The sequence below is a fragment of the Crocuta crocuta genome, unplaced genomic scaffold (assembly GCF_008692635.1).
Source record: "Crocuta crocuta isolate KB4526 unplaced genomic scaffold, BGI_CrCroc_1.0 scaffold231, whole genome shotgun sequence".
Taxonomy (NCBI): domain Eukaryota; kingdom Metazoa; phylum Chordata; class Mammalia; order Carnivora; family Hyaenidae; genus Crocuta; species Crocuta crocuta.
Genome location: NW_027528357.1, coordinates 4249623 through 4267660, shown reverse-complemented (window position 1 = coordinate 4267660; position 18038 = coordinate 4249623). Strand labels below are relative to the sequence as shown.

At 43.2% G+C, this 18038-nt stretch overlaps 2 protein-coding genes across 2 annotated transcripts in view; one reads left to right on the top strand and one right to left on the bottom strand.

The window, feature by feature from the left end:
• LOC144223102 (uncharacterized) overlaps positions 1–18038 on the top strand; it is a 46771-nt gene that overhangs the window by 9339 nt on the left and 19394 nt on the right. The window lies entirely within an intron of this gene.
• ZSCAN30 (zinc finger and SCAN domain containing 30) lies at positions 3654–14364 on the bottom strand. The gene is made up of 3 exons (XM_077753810.1): positions 14196–14364; positions 8797–9295; positions 3654–3759 (listed from the first exon to the last, which is right to left on the bottom strand). The coding sequence occupies exons 2-3, from the start codon at positions 9202–9204 to the stop codon at positions 3730–3732; spliced, it is 438 nt and encodes a 145-aa protein (XP_077609936.1). The 5' UTR covers positions 9205–9295; positions 14196–14364; the 3' UTR covers positions 3654–3729.

The window sequence follows — 18038 nt, the reverse complement described above, 5'->3', positions numbered from 1 at the left end:
AGCTTTCTTGTTCATGTTAGTGCTTGTCTGTGAATTCTGCAGCCATGGGCAAGTCACCTCACAATTTAAAGGAGCTAGAGTAGATTATCTATAGTTAAAGCTTCAACATTCTATATGTTTATGAAAGAGAGGAGCACCAATATAGATTTTCTTCTCTAGTCTTGCCAGAGAAAGTAAATAAATTGTGCTCAGGGCCCTCATATATTTTGGTATAGAGGCCGTTCAGGGGAAGTAATGTTTATCTTAAATGGGTCTTGCACAGATTTGTGAATTTTAAAAGATGTGCAGTTTAGGCAAGCTGCTTAATATCAGTTCCCTGCCTCTCGCCTTCTCCCTCCTCATTTCCATCGAGTGCAATTAACTGTTCGGCTGAGGATTGGAAACTTGAGCAAATCTGACCTTGGTCTTTTCAAGCTCCCTCATGAACACCTTTGTTTCTTTTGCCCCATTAAATGAATCCTCAAAGTGAGGGAGATTGCCAATTAAAACATTTCCCATGCGGAAGAAACCAACCTGGAGAGCATTTCTGCCAAGAGGAAGGGTGATCCCAATGGGTAGACCTCACTGATGACCACCCACCCCTTGCTTTTTGATGGGTCAGAGATTGCTACTCAGTAGCCTTAGCAGCAGCAGCTATCTTGTTAGCTGGTGCAAAGGATCACAAATCTAAAGAGTCATGGGGTTTTTCTGCACAGGTTTCTATCAAGGACCTGCTGAGAGGAGGGGAAGCTGGGGCAGTCTCCCAGACTCCTGCTCCTAAAGTGAATCTGGTGGACGCAATGTCTGTGTGTGTTTAAAGAGGCTACTTGCTCTGGTTCCCATGGTTTTTCAACCAGCTGTCCCCTAAATTTTGTGGCTTCACCTGGTGGACAGCAGCCCAAGGGACTAGCTATCAGTTTCCAGAGACCTTTTGGCCAAGGAAAAGAAAAGTTAGGAACGCCAATTCCTTGACCTCTTGCCACAACCCCCTCCCCCAGCACACCTCCACTCGTGTTACCATGCTCCCTTTTCTAGAAAAAAACCGTTTCAAAGCAAAACTTAAAATTCAAATTTTATTATATCTTGTAGTACATTCTAACACTAAACAGTGTAAGTAGATCTCAAAGTATAAATGTTAAAATCAGTTACTAAAAATGATTTACCGAACAAGATTTATACCAATACTAGGGTTGGGGGAAGAAAACTAGAAAGTACTCCAAAATATTAATATTTTTGTGGGTGTTAGGACTGAAGGTGATTTCTACTTTCTCATTTTCTGTATTACCAATGTTTACAATTAATTCACAATGGGAGGGGGTCTATTAAATAAAATTAACATGAAATCATCTGATTGTCACCTATAGGAAAAGGCAACTCCAACCATTTGAAGGGTCTCTCTAGACTTCTGATTGACCTCACTCAATGACAATCCCCCAGCCTGTGGACATAAAGACAGTCCCCTCCCCCAATTTCACCTCCCCTGTTACCCATAACAGATTTGATCACCAAGTCTTCAGAAGTGACAGTATCTGGAAGGGAAATCAGGATACCTTAGAAGAGAAATCAAACCTCTTACATACGAATTGCCTTCAGCAATTAATGGTGAGTTAATTAAAAGTGCCAAAATAAAAATTAGAGAAGTAGAGTTTTGAGGAATCTAAGGGGGTAGTTCATTAAGTATTCATTGCCTTTAAGTAGCTTAGTATCTTCTATCTGGTGCTAAGGGGAGGGGACAGGAAATGAGGAACAGTAGACCCTAGGAAGGCAGACCTCTCACTCCTATGCTCCTGTCAGCTTCCCATTTCCTGAGCCCTAGGATCATGGGACACCAACAATATGTATTTTTCCTTGGTGTACATACATGCCTTTTTCCACATGATGCACCAAAGTCTACCATCACACTGTTGTGAGTACCTCAAGGTCTCTTAGGTCACTCTGGGTCTGGGATAGGCTACCCAAATCTGTGATTATAAACAGAAAGAGAGGAATCAACACATGTCCTCTGAACCAGGGTCTACGAGAACAAATTCCTGCAGGAGAGGAGTCCTGATAGAGACATCTCTAGATCCTCTCTCCATGCCTTCGTATGTGCTATAGCCTCTGCCTATAATGTTCTCTTCCCTCTTGCTTTGATCTGCCCAATTTGTACACACCATTATTCCTCAACAGAGATTTCATCACATCCAGGAAGCCTTTAGTGACTCCTAGGCCAGGTTAGGTACCCCCTCCCCGCCTTGTATTTTGACAGGATCCTAGATTTATCCTGCCAACACACTTATCACACTTTACTGTAATTACCTGTTTAATAAATATATATGTATCCCATTAGCCCTTAACTCTGGGAGGGCAATGGCCATGACTGCCCCTGATGGCTGGCACAGAGCAAGTGCTCAATAAATAAACCTCAGCTGAAGTCAGGAAGTTCAGGGCTGGGGAGAGAACTGGCAAGGGGGCAAAATGAGCTATAAACTGATCCAGGACATAATTGAACATTTCATAACCTCACAGTTCAACACTTCAGAGAACCGAATGACTCTCAGCACAAGCTTCCAACTGCCAAACGCACGATGTTCTTGCTGGGCAGAGATCCTTGCCATTGGAGCCACCACCTCTTAGCCCATCTTTTAAAAAGCTCTCTCAGGATCTCTGCCCCAAATCTGACCTTACTGTGTAAGTGCTCATTCAACATGTCAACAACCATCTGTGTGGATCTGCTTGTACAGTAAGTACTGACTCAGACAAAAAGGACAGAAACCCTGCTCTTGGGAAACTTCTTACTTTGGTGCAGTCTCACCCCTAAAGTGAATCCCTAGTATTACAAAAGTGTACAACTCTTACCCAAGACTTAAACTCTGGTGTGAGTTCTCTGGTGCTGCATAAGGCCTGACCTATGCCTAAATGTTTTCCTACATTCATTACATTCGTAAGGCTTCTCCCCAGTGTGGATTCTCTGGTGCTGCGTTAGGGCTGAGCTCTGATTGAAGGATTTTCCACATTCATTACATTCGTAAGGTTTTTCTCCAGTGTGAATTCTTTGATGTTCAATAAGGATAGAGCTTCTACCAAAAGTCTTACCACATTCAGTACATTCATAGCCTTTGTCTCCAGTGTGAATTTTCTTATGCTGAATGAGGGCTGAGCTCCGGCTGAAGGCTTTCCCACATTCACCACATTTATAAGGCTTCTCTCCGGTGTGAATTCTCCGATGCCTAATGAGCTCTGAGCTGCCCCTGAAAGCTTTTCCACACTCACAGCATTCATAGGGCTTCTCACCACTATGAATTCTCTGATGTCTAACAAGGTCTGAGCTCAAGCTAAAAGCTTTGCCACACTCTTTACATGCATAAGGCCTCTCTCCAGTATGAATTCTCTGATGTCTAATCAGCTTTGAGCTCTGGCAAAAGGTTTTCCCACAGTCCAAGCACTCGTAGACCTTTCCCCCAGCGTGAACTCTCTGACGTGTTGCAACATTTGAGTTCACACTGAGAGTCCTTTCATTTTCGTTACATCCAAAGACACTCTCTTCTGTAGAGATTTTCTTATTGAAGACTGTCAGATTAAGATGTCTTTCCTGAGAAGGGAGCTGACTCATTTTGTTCCTTGGAACTGTTCCTTTTGGCTTCTCAAAGATGTCCAGGCCTCCCAAAGCTTCTTCAACTATCTGTCCTGAAGGAGTTTCCCCAGGGAGTCTTCCTGGTGATATCATGGCTGCTGATGCTACACATTCAAAAATTTCTTGCTCTGTTGTTGTTAATACTTCATCACCCACCAGCTTGCCATCTAAAAATGTGAATAGAAAATACTAGTGTCATTTGATCCCCATGTTGGAAGAAAGGAACCTCTTATAACCAGAATAGAAAATAACCAAATAAAATAGGTATTTACCTATTAGGAAGAAATCTCTTAAGAACTAGCTTCCCCATCCAGAATTTTGAGAAGGGGCCTGGGGTAGTGTGAAAGGTGGCAGCCTCAGAGAGTAAGGGGGACAAAAAAGAGTCAGCACTGGAAAGGAGGGATGGTAAGCAGGGAAACACATCAGTTGGAGGAGACAGTGATAAATAGGAGTAGCAGTAAGAGACCAGGAAGCTAGGAGACAGTCCTGGGTTAGAGGAGAAGATGCGTTTTTTTTGGTAATGAGGGAAAGGAAAAGAGGTGACAGGGAGTGCTCAGGAGGAAGAGAGAGGTCTAAGGCTCTTGAATAAGTGGTGCTCCTAAAAAAACATGAGAGCAGGATATACGATTAGGAAATGCTTTCAGGGTTAGAACTGGGCAGAGGTAGATAAACAGGAGCTAGAATGCATTAAGGCATTTGCAGGTTCTGGTAGGTTCTAAGTAGATCAAATGATTATAAGCAAATAGGATAAGACACACAGCATAAAAAAAGGAATATTCTGGGGTCAGATAAGAGTCTTGTATGTTCACTTCTTTATGCATACATGGTCAAAGGTAGATGGAAACAAGAGACAGCTGTGACTGCCTGGAGCCAAACTTCCAGCTCTCACACAATAAGCCCTTCTCATTTCGAGATTTTTAGTAGCTCAGAAGGAGACTATTAGATGAAGGCTGAGGCAACTTGAATTATTTTGAGGGTGAAAATCTAAAAAACTCTTCAGTTACTTTCATCCTCCTAAAAGTCCTCTAACCTCTGGGGTGCCTGGGTGGCTCAGTTGGTTAAGCATCCAACTTCGGCTCAGGTAATGATCCTATGGATTGTGAGTTCGAGCCCTGCCTCAGGCTCAAACCTGACCCTGCTTCAGATTTTCTGTCTCCCTCTCTCTCCGCCCCTCCCCTGCTCTCTCTCAAAAATAAATAAACATTTAAAAAAAAAAGTAGACAAAGGACACAGAATTCCAAGGAAAAAATACGAATGGCCAATCAGCAAATTAAATGATAATTCACTAGTAAATAGCTATAAACCAAAAGTCCTCTAACCTTAAATGCAGTTTACAGACCAGAAAACTAAGGCTCAGAGAGGCAACATAACCTATGGAAGGCCATAGAATTCATAATTCAAGAGCCAGGATTCAAAGATGGTCAACACCAAGGCTTGCAGTTTTCCCCTAAGTCCCTTCTGCTCTTTTCCTTACCTGTTCATGCGGCCTGTGTGATCTCAAAGCCTTTTAACTAGGAGTGTGGTCTTTAACTGCACATTTACAAACATGCTTTTAGCTTTAATATTATATAGATGATCCTTCACTGCCCACCCAGACCCGCTTTTCTTCAGGGTGCCTCCTTGCCCAGCTGCTATGAGTGTTGGCTCCTAACCACCCAGTTGCCCTCTTCTCTGGAGAGGTACCCTGGCTGATGAGAACTACCTGTCCCAGGATTTTATTTCCACCCTCGCTGCCCGACCCCCACCACCCTAAGAAGGGACAACTCAGCAGTGCAGTTAGGCTTGGGGGGTGGGGTACCCCAAACCCCCAGAGATTAATCCAAGGCTAGTTTTTACCCAAGACCACATCATAACCCTGCTTCTCTCACTCCATTACAGACTTCTCCGGAAGAGCACACCCTACTTTAAATCACATGCACCTAAATCTCCACGTCTAAGGCTCTTCTTCTGGCAAGACATACTGTTAAGTTTATGAAGAATCTATGGAAAAATTATAACCAAGGGTGTAAGGTTGCAAAAATGACATGGTGACTTGTACAGTCCTATCAAGGTGGATCCCTCCAGTGTTTTAAACCACAACCTAGGTGAACGATGTGAAATGCTCCACATTAATTCTTCCGAGGCAGGGCTCACCAACACCCTTAAGACTTGAAAAGAGAACAGCACAACGAGATTTATCAGTCAACATCATAATGTGCCACTCTGAAGGAACAAACAAGAACACAGTGCAATAGATGAGAGCTGGGAAATGAATCTGTTGTATATTTTAAATTAATCAGATTCTCATTAATTTTTTTTTGTCTCCATATTTCAAATGAATGTGGAGAAACTGAAGCATGTCCAGAGAAATGTGCTAAGACGACCAGAGAAATGGAATACAGATGGAATCAGAGGCGGTGGATGCTCAGTTAAAACAGGGTCAAAGGGCAGCATACTCATTACCTTCGAATACAGGTTGTGCTTTGTGAGGACTCTGCTAAACAAACCAAAGGAAATAGGGTGAAATTAAAACTAGGAATATTTCAAATGGGCTCAGTCAAGAACTTTAGTTCTGTATTAGTTTGCTAGGGTGGACATAAAAAAATTCCACAGACTGGGAGGCTTAAAGAACAGTCAATTTTCTCACAATTCCAAAGGCTGGAAGTCTAAGATCAAGGTGTCAGCAGCTTTTGTTTCTTCTAAGGCTCATGACTCACTGTGTCCTTACACGGTTGTCCCTCAGTCTGTATTGTTTGTGTCCCAGTCTCCTCCTCTTATAAGGATACCAGTCACACTGGATTAGCGTTCACCCTAACAATCCCATTTAAACTTAGTTACCTCCTTAAAGGCCCCATTTCCAAATACAGTCACAAATACAGATACTGGGGGTTAGGGCTTTGACATGTGAATTGAGCAGGGAGCACAATTCAGCTTATAAAAAATATGAAAAGGCTCATGAAAGCCTTAAGAAATTATATCAGAGTCTGTTTCTCAAGACCTTAAAAAGAAGGAAGTCAAAATAATCTATCCTAAATGATTTAGATATTTACTGCTTTAATGCAGGGGACTCAGAGAAGATTTTTTTAAATCCATTTTAATGTAGACCCTGGTTGATACAGGAGATATTTAAGCAGGCTCACTTGGCTAGTGGCCCATTGGAGAAAGCTGGGAGGGAATTTCCCAGAGGCCTCGGTGTATAGAAGTATGGATTCCCCTGGTGAATTTTCAAGGTCCAGGGTCTGACTCTTGACCTTGTGACCTCATATACCTAATTTTATCATCATACAATGAAACAAATTACCTCTTGGGGTAGACTCTAATTAACTAAGATCATGAAACTGAACAATAAAATCAGAGTGAGAATTCATGAGTAATATAACTGTCACACAAACCAGGCTGAACAAATACATTTTCTTACTATAGCCAAGATTCATGGGAAGTTGGCAAAGATGAAATCAGAAGTTTTGTTAGATGTAACAAAAGTTTAATGAAAACAAGCTAATAACCTTGATGTATCTGCTGTCCATAGGGATGATTTTGCCAAAAACATAATCAAAGAATCTTTGGGTTCTAATCCTTGAGGTTTATACCAGCTATTAATGTTTTGCTTCTCAGCTTCAAATCCACCCTTCAATGCCCTGCCATTTCTCCCTGGCCAGCTGGTATGATGTGAGCTTCAACAACAGAGTGTGAGTTGGAGGGACACTGGAGAAGGAAGAGGCTTTTCTTCCTGATGCTGGTGTGCTCTCTTTGTTCCTGCAGCACCTGCTCATCTCCAATTGGTCCCAGAGGCACCATCCCCATGGATGCCTTCCCAGCAAGTTTAGTGTCATGGCACCTCTCCACAGGGGTTCTTGGCACCCCAGAGGGCGTCTTCTCACTGTGTTCAGCACCACAGCACACACACCCTCCCCCTGCACCTCATGAATGGCTTCCTTGGCACCCTTAAGTGCAGCTTCCCAGAAAGTTCTGGCAGCACAGCACTTGACTGAATATCTCCATCCAGCCATCCAATGGACCACAGCTGTGCCCTCTCCAAGTTCTGGATCTCCGCTCTGACAGGGGAGGGGCAGATGTGGTACTCTGTCACAGATGTGCTCCTTCCTTGGGTACTGTGCCTCAGCCCTAAAGATTCCCTATATATGTTATCCCTGTATTCTTTAGGGTTGTTTTCTTTAACCACTTAGTAACTAACCTCATTATAGTCAATAATTCATTTAAAATTTTTTTTCTAAGTTTATTTAGTTTGAGAGAGAGAAAGAGAAAGAGAACAAAGGAGGGGCGGAGAGAGATGGAGAATCCCAAGCAGGCTCCACACTGTCAGCACAGAGCCCAATGTGGGGCATGATCTTACAGTTCATGACCTGAGCCAAAGAGTCGGATGCTTAACCGACCGAGCCACTCAGGCACTCCTATAGTCAGTAATTCTTTATATTCAACTTTCCCTGTTCAAGTTATTAGGTAGTTTCTATTACTGATATATTCTTCATCTCCATCTTAGAGACTGCCTTGCCAGTGGACCATAATATTAAAAAAAAAACAAAACAGTATATTGGTCTTTGAATATTTTGGGTATTCGAGAATTTTATTAGAGACCTTAATTCTTAACCCAAAGTTAGAAATTATCTTGGAATTTCAGATTCTAGGCAAAGCCAATGTAAGAATATTTCAAGGCATGAAGGGGGGCCTTTCCTCCAGACTTAATGAAGCCACAAATGAAGGTCATTAGGAAAATGCACTATGCCACAGATGATAGCCCCACCATCATCCTCACCCTAAATAGACTATGACTCCTCACCTCCCTCATGGGATCCCTGGGACTCTTGAGTCTCACTCTTGCACTGGTTCTCCAAGGGCTGGAGCTGTATACTTAGAGCTTTCAGTGCTCCTATGGATGTCATTTCCTTCCAGATCATTCCTTGGCCATGAGCTGTGTCCTAGGAGTAATCAAGTACCAGCACTATGATTCTGAGGATACAGAAGAAAAAAAACAAAACAAAACAAAACAAAAACCCTAGAACAGTGGGACAAGGCAGCTGGAGCCAGAAATTCATTCAGATGACTAGAAAGAAAACAACAGGACTGAAAGTCCTGGTGCCTTGGCCCCAGACAAAGGATAGCCCCAAAGACAAAAAGTTTGTAACTTTCTGATAGCTACATTAAGACCATTCATAATGGCTTCCCTATTAACTTAAATAGGTAAAACAAAAACACCTACTTCTTACCTGTTGCCTTGGTTCGTCAAGCTCCTTCTCCAGCTCCTCCAGCATAGTCACAGCTTGCTCTCCATTCTCAGGCTGGTGCTCTCGCAGCCAGGCCTGCAGCTCCTCAGGCAGGATGGCCAGGAACTGCTCCAGCACCAGCAGCTCCAGGATCTGCTCCTTGGAGTTGACCTCGGGCCTCAGCCACTGATGGCAAAGCTCCTGGAGCCGGTTCAGAGCCTCGCGGGGCCCAGCAGAGTCAGAGTAATCAAAGTGCCTGAACCGCTGGCGGAAGGTCTCCAGGCCACAGGTGTCTCCCTGAAGGCCAAAGTCCTGCCCCCAAACATAATTCTCTTCTTCAACCTTCACAACTATAAGTCCTTCTTGTTCTTTTGGAGCATGGTAGGCCAAGGCTGCAGCTTCTCCTGACATTCTGGGCAGAAACAGCCTGGAAATGCTGCCCAGTTGAGGCAGGGAGGGAATGGAAGTCTGTGCCTAAGAATTCCAATTCTTCAGGAAGCTCCTGAGGTGGACAATGTGGAAAAAGTGTGTTTAGAATACAAATACAGGATTTTGAAGACCAGTTGCCAGACAGTGACTAAAGAAAAGTGACTAAAAGGGAGCTTCTATATAAACAATACAGGAATGCCTGGCTGGCTTAGTCAGTAGAGTGTGCAACTCTTGATCTCAGGGTCATGAGTTTGAGTACCATGTTGGGATGGAGCTTACTTAAAACATAAAAATAAAATAAAAAATAAAAATAAATAAATAATACATTAATGGTGATTCAGGATTTTTTCTAAATATGAAATAGAAAATTTAAGAATCACCAAAACCAACCTTTGGAAATAATCCCAGCGTTAACATAGCAGATAACAAATAGTGCTTTTAGATCTTGGAAAGCAGGAAAAACACTGTAGTATATTACTACTTCTCAGAATAATAATCACCATTTATTTGAGGACTTACTAGATGCCAAACATTAGCTGGATTAATTGAACATAAATTTATTTAATTTCCCTAATAATTCTATAAGGACAATCATATATTATGCTCATTTCTAAATGAGGCTACTGAGAAGCAGAAGCTGACCAAAAAGATACGTAGCCTGTAAGCAGCAGAACCAGATTCTGCAACAAGAGTATTGAGCTCTATTACTCACGGGGTCTCCCCCAAAGAAGGGAATTTGCACTTAATAAACACCTATTGGGGCACCTGGGTGGCTCAGTCGATTAAGCGTCTGACTTGGGCTCAGATCATGATATCACAGTTTGTGGGCTCGAGCCCTGGGTCAGGCTCTGTGCCGACAGCTCAGAGCCTGGAGCCTGCTTCAGATTCTTTATCTCTCCTTTTGCCCTTTTCCTGCTTGCACTCTGTCTCTCTCTCTCTCTCTCTCTCTCTCTCTCAAAAATAAATAAACATTAAAAATAATTTTAAGATGGGGCGCCTGGGTGGCTTAGTCGGTTAAGCGTCCGACTTTCGCTTAGGTCATGATCTCGCGGTTCGTGGGTTCGAGCCCCACGTCGGGCTCTGTGCTGACTGCCAGCTCAGAGCCTGGAGCCTATTTCAGAGTCTGTAACTCCCTCTCTCTCTGACCCTCCCCTGCACACTCTCTCTCTCTCTCCCTCCTAGAAATAAATAAAACATTAAAAAAATAATAACAATTTTAAGATATATAGTGGCATCTGGGTGGCTCAATCGGTTAAGCTTACAACTCTTGACTTTGGCTCAGGTCAAGATCTCTTAGTTCGTAAGTTCCAGTCCCACATCAGGCTCTGCCTGCTTGGAATCTCTCTCTCCCTCTCTCTCCGCCCACCCCTCTCCCCTGGCTTGCTCTCTCCCTCTCTCAAAAAGAAAATAAATAAACATTTAAAAAAATTTACCTGTTATGGGAGGGACACTTTACAAACACTATTTTACTGGGGTTTGACAATAATACTATGTGGTAAATATTATCATCCCCATTTTGCTGATGAAGAAACTTAGATTTTTTAAAGTTATGTAATTTAGGGGTGACTCAGTTGGTTGAGTGTTCAACTCTTGATTTCGGCTTGGGTCATGATCCCAGGGTCTTGGGATCAAGCCCTGCATCAGGCTCCACACTGAGCATAGGGCCTGCTTAAGATTATATCTCTCCCTGTGCCCTTCTTCCCTGCTTGCGCTCTCTCGCTCTCTCTCTCTAATAAAATAAAATTAATAAAAAAGTTAAGTACTTTACTCAAGGCCCCAACCTAGTAAATAGCAAAGCAAAGATGTGAACTTAGGATTGCAAGACTCTAAAGCACTTGTTTTTTATTCCAGATAGGGGTTAACCCAGGACAATCTTGGTTGATACTATTTATTTTAAGTGATTTTCTGCCCTCAAAAACTCCATAATGTGGGAGAGCAAAAGGGAAACTGGCAAATACAGTGTGGTAAATCCAAGGATAGAGGGAAACAGACAAGGTAACACAGAGAAAGACAACTAAGACCAGGGAGACTTGCCTGCCTGCGGGAGACACATCAGCAGAGTCTGATAACAGTAAGCCTAAGCCAGGTGAAGATGTAAAGTAAGGTCACTCAGTCAAAGACAACAGTGGGTAGAAGATATGGCCCACTGATGAAACTGCAGGTGTTTTAGGATGGCCAAACTAGAGGTTGTCTCCTCTGACTCAGAATCAGGCATGGAGCACGGGCCCCAAGACGGACTTCCTGAAGTCAGAATCTCTGTGGGTAATGTTTCAATAAGTGCCCCAAATGCTTCTGATGTAAAGCCATGGTTTAAAAAAAAAAAACAAAAAAACAAAAAACAGGCTGGAGAGCCTGAGCCTGAGCATAGTTAATAGTGAGAAAAGAGACACCTACAGAGGGTCTGACAGGCTGTATTGCAGAGTTTGCATTTGATCCGCACAGGGATGGCCACGGGGATGGCTGAAATGTCTGTCAGCGCACTCCGGAAGGAGTATGGAGAAGAGACAGAAAGGGGTCTGTTGCTACCACTTGGGCAAAGAAGTCTTGAGCTATGGGAGCCAAAGATAAAGATAGGAGATTTGAAAGGAGAGTTAGGTACAAACTGGATCAGGGTTTGGAAAAGAGAGGAGTCAAGGACTTGGGTTTCTGGCTGGTGCTAGACACTGAAATGATGGTGGTATCATCGTTTCTTAAGCTATTTATGACAAAATTAGGTCTGAGATACCTACAAAGCAGCGTTTCCTAATCAGAGAAATTCAGGAATATTTTCCCTCTTAATTTTTTTAGTATTTGAAAAATACTAAACACATTTCTTTAGTTATTATGTGATAATTGGCATTTAAGAAATCCCCTAACAATGCATCATCAGATCTGTGCATCGTTGTGTTCATAGCATTTATCAAGGGTTGCATCCTTTACTTAGTGACCACTGGTCTATGTCATGGATCTTGCCCTTTAATTTCAGTATGTTAGTGACACTATTAAGTTCTTATTATAAATACTATGCTTCACCAACTTGTGCTCCATGGGTATGTGACTGAAGGGAAGTTTTCCATCATAAAGCATTGTCTCTCTTCCTTCTCCATCTCCTTCACAGGACCACCCTCCTCTACACTGAGTTCCATAGGCTAGCCATTAAGTCTACCACTGTTTTCACTGTCTCCCAGGCATCTGTACTCTGGATCTCTCATCTGAGCACCAGCCCTATTTATTCACTGTTTCTCACTCCCATAATGCCTCTTGATTTTCTCAAAAGGACCTCAAACAGTACATTCATGAGCAACTGATGATTCCTCCCACTCCAGATCTGCTCTTCTCCCAGGAGCCCCTCTCAGGAAGTAGGAACATCCATCTGGCTGCACTTCTAGAAACCTGAAAGCATCCCTAACACCTCCTTCCTGTATTTAATGCAGATTAAGCCCTATTGATTTTATTGCCTATCTCCAGAATCTGCCCTACCCCATCTCTGCCACCCCCATTTTCATCCCAACAACCATCCTCTCACACTATACAGTAACACACAGTCTGCTCATACTGTAACCAACCTTTTCAAATTGCAAATCTTATCCTGTTCCTCTGACCAGTTTTTTAAAAAGCAAAAGCAGAAGCAAAAACAAACCCTTAGCCAATCTCTCTCTGATTGTACTCATTTTACAGATGCCTGACCTGTACCCCCAGCCTGAGTCAGAACCTCCTATGTGGGGTTTTATATTTATAAAACATTCTGCAAGTAATTCTGATGTGCAGGCAGGGTTGGGTCAGTCAAGGAGTCATAAGAGACACAGTCAAAGAGAATTTTGATCCTTTCCCTCAGAGCGCTTCTCTCATTTTGCCAGTTTTTATGCTTTAGTGGGACTATTGGGTTAATATCTACCTTCTCCACAATAAAAACTGTAAGTTACATCAACATTTTTGCTTACTATTTTATCACTATCACTCAATCCAATGCGTTTCACAGAACACACACACACACACACACACACACACACACAAAACACACACAAATGATAACCACTATAGTAAAAAAAAAAAAAAGAGTTCAAAGAGGCAGTAGTCAGCACTGTCAAATGCCTAATAAGGACTAAAAAATGTGTCCATGGCACTTCTCATAGTGCAGGAAGATGACTTAGCTCACAGGAAGAACACCAGCTTTGGAGTCAAGTGATACAACAGTTTGGAATCATGGCACAGCCTCTTACTAGCTGTGTGACAGCAGTCACCATCCAAACCTTTCTAAGATTCCATTTCCTCTCCTAAAAATGGAGTTAATAATACTTTCATTGCAGTGTTATTATAGGAATTGGAAGAAACATAAGACATCTAGAGTAGTGCGGGTTGTATTAAGCATATCTTTTTATTCTGGTGTTTTCACATCTGAGCCTTGCTTTCACTGCAGGACTGTGAAATAAACTAGATTCCTAGAGATTGCCAGGGATAATAAACTCACCTACATGTGTGCTTTTCATATGCAAACAACCCAGAGCCCACACCACCACCTCCTCTGTACTGGGCTGTCACATCCAGGGCCACCACGCTCCAGCCCTAATCACTGAGGGTCAGAGGCCATAAAATTAGGGACAAGCCCTATGCTTCAGAGCACACAAGCTATTCAAACTAGCCAGTCTCAAACCTGTTTACCCTGCCTCGCCCATTCCTTCCCACAGAAACTACAATATAGGCTTCTGCCCCCTTTCCCCTCACCTGGCATCCTGACTGATCCTGTGATTTCACTATGTGACCATGTGAGGCATGGCATGACCCCTCCTCTTGGAAACTATGAGCAACAAATTATCTTTTCAGTGGCAATCATCTCCTGATCTGTTGGCCTCAACATAGCTAAATAATAACAAAACCCATTTTAAAGCACTTGGCCCATAGCAGGTTCTCAATGCACAGTAGTTAAGGGACAAGGGAAAGGCAAATCCACATCACAAGGCATGGGTTATAGAATAGGCGTGATTGGGGAAACTTACCAGCTAGGGGTCAGTGAAATGAGCACAGGTCCTGTGATGCTTCCATCATCCCACAAAAGGGAAGTCTGGAGAGAGGTGCTGCTGTTTCAGGGAAGATCTCCTTTCACCTTCTCAGTGTCAATGTTATGAAAGCAGCCTTGTCAGTGGGGACTATAGGTCGACTGCTTCGTCATCCTATGTTATTAAGTGCCAGTGTTTACAGAGTTGTCTAGGGAACTCCTGTGGAGAGGGCTGGAAGCTTAGATATGGCCCTTCCCTCTGAGAGGTGAGATCCTGGTCCCAGCTAGCTTTTAGGCCAAGTAACCCAAGAACCTCCAGGGCACTTTTGGACAAAATTGCTGCAGCATGGCTGTTATTATAATGTATGCATTGTTTGCTTACTATGTTGTAACAAAAAACACTGATTCTTATTGTAGAATCAAGCACTGTCTACCTGTTCATTTCATCTTTACAGCACTTGATGGTCTAGGTTCTACTATTTTACTGAACAGAAACTGAGAAGTTACTTAATTTGTCTCAGGTCACATGGCTTAGAAGTGGTGAAGTCTGGACTGCTCTGTCCAGACAAAACGGTCTGCTCTGAAACAAAACGGTCTGATTCCAGAGTCCATACTCTTAGATATGTGCTCTGCCACACTGTCTTTTCACATCTGCCTTCCCCACCAAACCAACAGCCCTTTCCAGGAGGTGTTTTTCCACACATTTCTTCAACAATAGTTACAAAATGCTTACTTTGTGCAGGCACTGCTCTAGGCACTGAGCAAAGAATTATAAACAAGACCGTGTCCTTGTCATTACAGAACTTAAAAATTTAGTAGGGAGGCAGACGTTAAACAGGACGCATAATTACCTAACTTATGCGTGATAAGAACTACAAAGGGGAAAGTAGAAAGGGCTCTGAGGGTGACTGATAAAGAACCTATCTAACCTAGACTGGGGAAGTCAGGACGGTCAGTTGAGACCTGACTCAAGAGCGAGCTCTAGCTGCTTGAGAAGTGGGAGGAAAGATTCCATCAATTCATCTCCTACTCCTCAGCCTGCAGCCTGTCACACGGCGGCGCACGGTAAGAGCTTGTGAAGTCAAAGGGCACTAGGGCGGGTGGATGGGCAGGCAAACATACAAATGCATGAAGAAATGGCCCGACTGACGGATGCGCGGATGGACAGAAGCTTCGAGGAGGGGCGGCCACCTGGTACAACCGCAGCCTCTGCCTGTGTCAGGGCCAGGCTGAGGCAAAGCGGCGGGGAGGGCAGAGGCCGGACAGGGGCGGTTTGGGAAGCACCCGGGGCCGCGCTGCCGAACAGCCTCACTCACCCTTCGCTCAGCGGGCCGCGGGACAGACCCCAAGAAGGGTGCAGAACGGCTGGAGCCGCGCGCGCCGGAAGTGGGGGCGGGCGCGCCCCTCTAGGAAGCCGGAGGACTGCAAATTTGCAGCTCTGTGGCGGGCGTGCAGCACAGAGCCTTGGGAGAAGGGGTGCGAAGCCGGGAGGGGGTACGTCTCTGCGAGGGTCCGGGTGGGGACAGCTCCGCTTCAAAATGGTTGACAGGCGACGGAGAGAAGAAAAAAGAAATACAGGAAGAAAGAGCTTTATCTCCAAGGAGATAAAAATAGAACCCTCCATCTGTACGTTTGGGGAAGAGGCGGACACGACCACATTCGTACACCACAAAACCCTGTCTTCAGTGACAGTTCTCGAAGCTTGGGGTGGAGTGCGTGGGGACGGAAGGGCCCACCCCAGGCTTGGCGAGGGTGCGAAGTGGAGAATCCACGCTGCCGTCGTGGGCAAGGGCGTGCAGGGCCAGGACGCAGCAGGAGAGTGAGAATAATTTTCTCATAGAAGGCGCTACTCAAGCCGAGTCTTGTCTAACGACTAAAATGTTGATTTATGGGAGTGGCCGGAGGAAGAGCACCGCAGTGGGAAGTTCAGGGCATGCTGGGGAATTAGCCCAGCATCTTAGCTGGCTGGAACCTAGGCCGAAGGATACAGTGGTGTCAGGTTTGGAGAGTTTGAAATGCCAGGCTCGGAAAAGAGGAACGCCATTTAGTAATCAGTGTAGGCCGTTTACACGTGACACGGACTTAATGATACTTTGGGGAGGTATCTGACATACTGAGTAGCGTGGATTAAAGGGGAAAATAGTTAAGAAAAAGAAGACAGGCATTTATAAATATGAACTTAGCGTAGGATTTGCTAGTATCTGAAAATATGACTGAAGGTAGAGAAGGGGATGACATCGCCAAGGGAGATCTTCTGGAAAATAAACAGGGAATTATAAAATACCAATGTGGGGGGATGGGAAGGGCAAGAACAGAGAGAGAGGAGGAGCTTCTCAGAAGAGGAGGGTCCAGATGGTTCAAAAATCATAAAAGTCAAACGAGCGTTTCAGGAGAGAGAACTGGTGACTAGCGGATGGGGCAAAGAGCTGGAAGAGGTGAGAACTCAGGTGATGCTGTTATTTAGGGGAGGGGCGGAAGAAGGGCTGGAGAAAGATGTTACATGTGGAATGTACTTGCCAGGGGTTAAGAAGTGTATGATAAGACACTGAAAATACGTAATAGTTTCTTTTGAGAAATGTGATCGTGCACGAAGGGAAAAAAAAAGGACACTTGGTGGGACTAGGCAACAAGATTGAACGGTGTTTGTTTTTTAAAGATACTAGAGATCTAATTAGTAGATTTGTCAAAAAAAAAAAAAGGTAAAATGTGAGTAGGAAGAAAAATTGAAGATAGAAGAAAAGAGATACAAAGCTGATGGGGAGAGAATGATGCTAGATAGGTAGGTGGAGTTGTCTCAGAAAATAAGATGAAGCATTATAATAAAAATGCTACATTTTGGTCTGTGTTTTGATGCTCTGAATGCAGAACAGCCAAACAGTATTGGTCAGTAATGCTGATTTTACAAGTAAATAAATGCACATACAGTTTGTTGAATTTTCACAAACGGAACATCCTCCTGTCCCAGTACTCCAGCGAAGAAACATTATCAGTCTTCAGAAGTCCCCCCTTCTGCTCTCAAGTCCCCACCCTCCTCCAGCCCTGAAACACAGCCACTACACTGAACTCTGATCGCGATAGGTTGGTTTGCCTCTTTTTCTACTGTATGTAAATGCAATTCAATATGCACTTTAAGTCAGTCATTCAACACTGTAAAATCCATTCATATTGTTTTGCACATATGTACACAGAACACTGTACATTTTTATTTCTAATAATACATTGTATGATTATGCCAATATCCATTCATTCTATTATTGATAAACATTATTGAAAGTGAAGTATTTAAATCTCTGTATACATTAATTTTTGGATGTTAAACCAACCTTGTATTACTAGGATAAATTCCACTGAATCACAGTGTATAATTCTTTTTACATATTAATGAAGTTGATTGCTAATATTTTATTGAGGACTTCTGTGTTTATAGGTAGAGATATTGGTTGGTTTTCTTTTCCAGATATTGTTTTCTGTTCCTGTGATGTCTTTGTCTGCTTTGTTATCAAAGTAATTACCGGCCCTCTCTATTTTCTGGGAGAGATTGTGAAAGACTGGTATAAACGTTTGATCGAATTTAGTGGCCCTGTGTTTTTCTTTGTTAGAAAGTTTTTCATTATTAACTCAATTTCTTTACTGTTCATACATTTATTCACATCTTCTATTTCTTTTTCAGTCACTTTTAATAATTTGTATATTTCAAGTAATTTGTCCATGACACTTATGTTGTGTAATATGTTGGCATAAAGTTATTCATAGTATTCCCTTATATTCATTTAAATCATTACAGAGTTGGTAGTGATGTCCCCTCTTCTCTGTTTTTGTTGATCTTGCTCTTTTTTTCTAGATC

What these genes read in the sequence shown, in the direction of transcription:
- ZSCAN30 (XM_077753810.1), bottom strand. Translation starts at nt 9,204, where the DNA reads ATGTCAGGAGAAGCTGCAGCCTTGGCCTACCATGCTCCAAAAGAACAA. An exon ending in TTGACGAACCAAGGCAACAG is followed by an intron (nt 3,760 to 8,796) that starts GTAAGAAGTAGG and finishes TCACATTTTTAG; the next exon opens with ATGGCAAGCTGGTGGGTGAT.